The sequence below is a fragment of the Egretta garzetta genome, unplaced genomic scaffold (genome assembly GCF_000687185.1).
Source record: "Egretta garzetta isolate BGI_Z169 unplaced genomic scaffold, ASM68718v1 scaffold497, whole genome shotgun sequence".
NCBI classification, from domain to species: Eukaryota; Metazoa; Chordata; class Aves; order Pelecaniformes; family Ardeidae; genus Egretta; species Egretta garzetta.
In genome coordinates, this window is record NW_009260349.1 from 114341 (window position 1) to 117108 (window position 2768).

The 2768-nt window shown below is 44.9% G+C and overlaps 1 protein-coding gene across 1 annotated transcript in view; it reads right to left on the bottom strand.

Moving 5' to 3' along the window:
- CUNH9orf78 (chromosome unknown C9orf78 homolog) overlaps nt 1-2548 on the bottom strand; it is a 5006-nt gene extending 2458 nt beyond the window's left edge. Inside the window, exons 1-6 of the mRNA XM_035898233.1 lie at nt 2530-2548; nt 1785-1863; nt 1082-1133; nt 796-866; nt 512-589; nt 1-76 (exon numbers count right to left, since the gene is read on the bottom strand). The exon at nt 1-76 is cut by the window's left edge and continues 143 nt beyond it. Of these exons, the coding sequence (XP_035754126.1) occupies nt 1-76; nt 512-589; nt 796-866; nt 1082-1133; nt 1785-1863; nt 2530-2548 (375 nt within the window). The remainder of the gene's footprint in view (nt 77-511; nt 590-795; nt 867-1081; nt 1134-1784; nt 1864-2529) is intronic.
- Nucleotides 2549-2768: the final 220 nt, after the last annotated feature.

Genomic DNA, 2768 nt, shown 5'->3' on the forward strand with positions numbered 1-2768 from the left:
CTTAAGCTTCACCTTCTGCTCCTCGTTCTCCACAATTCCCTTTCTCTTCTTCAGCTCAGTCTCAATGTACTTCATCCTAAACAGCACCACACGAGAGACACACAGTATTTAACTCTGTTTTTCTGTACTCTGTCCCAGCACTGCTGAGCACAGCTGCACCTGATAGCTAGGAGAGAGGAATGAATCATCTCTCCAAACCAACTCAGCTAACATCAACTGCAAGAAGCAATTGTCCAAGAAATTATCAGATCCTCCAAGCTCTTTCACAACCAGCAGGGAAGGCTCCCACTGGTATTTAATGCTAAGCTAGCTGGTTGGCACCTCCCATCTTTGCCTGCGAAAAAGCCTTCTCAAGTCTGGCAGACAGAAGGTGAAAGGGCAAGTGAAAGTTTCAGTGAGAACCAGGAAGATGTTCTGGGGCTACCCAGTATCCGAGACAGAAAAAAATAAATTGTGAGGGGACACCCAACTCCCAAATTCCACATCTCAGACACGACGCAGCACAACTCACATGTCGGCATCTTCATCCCGCCTGTTGGTTTCAGCTGAGAAGGAAGTTCCCAAGTTTAGATCTTCCTCTTCATTAATCCTAAATGGAAACCACAATGTTTACAGGTTTCTGCGGTTTTTGTTTGGTTGGTTTTTTTAAACTCATTTGACAAGTTAGAGTAACAGGAACTGGCCAAACTGCACTATGTTAAACTCTTCAAAGCGACACAACATCTGGTTACTTCATTACTCGCTGCCATTTAATATTAGTCCAGGGAAGGATCTTCAGAGCTCATACGCACCCACCTGTCCTTGCCTCTTTCCTTCAGCTTCTTCATGTCCACCATTCCCCCAGATTTTATCTTAAATGGGTCATCCTGTAAAAGAAGAAATAATAAGAAACCCTGAAGCTTCCCTCTAGTTTAATGCTAGTCTTTGAAATCTGGATAAAACCACAGAAAACATTTAGGTATTGATCTGTGACATCAGTCCTACCCCCGGCCAGACTCCCACAGTGATCGGCTGCACCACACTGATATTCTCACATCATTACATCTTAGCGCCGAGGTGATGGAAGTGTCGCAACACTTACCACAAGCGTTGCTTCTTCTTGCAACTTCTCTCCCACAAGCAGAGCTACAGCGCTAGTCGAGCAGATAAAGAAAGTAAATAAAATTCAGTGGAAGGAAACACATTTTCCCCACAACACTGCATTTATTTATCCTTCTCTAAATCTAGCAGATGGTCTCACACACTGTATTAACACTAAATTGTCAACGTTCCTAATGCCTCCGCATGGATACAGGAGCTGTTACTGTTCTGGGGAGATGAGAAGTTAGGGCAGATTTTAGTGCCTTACAGTGAGTCACGAAAATAAGGAGCGCAGTTCACTGCTGGTGCCCATTTCAACCAGCTCATCGACGGCAGTAGGGGAGAGGGGAATTAGGATGGAGGAGGTGTGAAAGCATCCAATTTAAACCATGTGCGCAGTACAGAAGTAGTTTGATGAAAACACGTTGCATGGGAAATCCCAGTCGCGATCTTTTTGTTCATGGCTGGGAGACAGAGCAGACTTGACACACTGCAAACGGACACCGTGCGCCCGTACCAAACCCCCCCTCTTTTCCACCCTTAGGCTTTAACATAGATACTCCTCTATGAAGGACATGGTTTTGGCACTACCCGACACGTGACGGGTTCTACTGAAAGGAGGCACATGACAAGAGAGACATTTACTGTTTCATTACACCAGCGGACAAAACACAACTTCACATCCCCGGTGCCACATCCCTTACCTCACCCCATTGGGTCGCTTTCTGAGGCTCTGAACTTCTTTGGCTTCCTCAACTTTTAACCTGAAGAAAAAACATTTGACTTAATACTTGATGCTTTGCTTTTAATTAATTTATTTTCTTTTCTGCAGTTAACATGGAATCTTCTAGACAGAGTTTGCCCTGCACTTCTGCACATCAGTGCCCACTTTTCCAGGTACAGATTGGATAGACATTTTCTATTTTCCTTTATTTAAGCAATCCCATTTATTTAAGCAATTGGAGAAGACCCACGTGGCATCTGCTGGGTACATCCTTTCGACACGTCTCCCCTCAGCTGCGGAAAGAAGCACCCAAATGCTGAAAGGCTTTAATATGAACCAATATCAGAAGAAGGAGCCAAGCATCACTGGGCTTAAGCCCATGAAGATCTCTGGACAATATTCTCCACAGAGGGTGGTAAAACAGAGGGTCACTAAGTAAGATGAATTAATGTGGGGCACCTTTACTCCTTCGACAACTGACACTAGCTGATAAAATAATACGGCCACTGCTCAGGAGAAGGGGGAACTAACGAAACATTCAATTTACAGCAAAATTAGCAGCAGCTCTCAAGTGAATATAATGGAGCTGAATGGCTGTCAAGACACATCAGTGCGTGAGTGACTCAGAAGAAAGTTTATGGCATACTTAAATATCAATTCTCCATATCTAGACTGCCACGCTTTCTTAATTTCTTCAGATAGTTGGTCTTTTCCTAATTATGCACCTCGTTCAACATCTGCCATGAACTATGTGTCATAAAATATTTTTCGGAGAGGAAAATACTAACAAGAAAGATTCTTCGTGGAAAGTAGGGATCTGAAAACCAAACGGGCCACCTGCGAGCGCTGATTTCCAACAGGCTGCCACGGAAAAGCAGCAAATGTTGGGAATCGCGCGCAAGGCCAGCAGGAGGGCAGGCACCGCGCAGAAAGCGCGGGTCCGTGCGGGCCCGCTGAGCCCGAG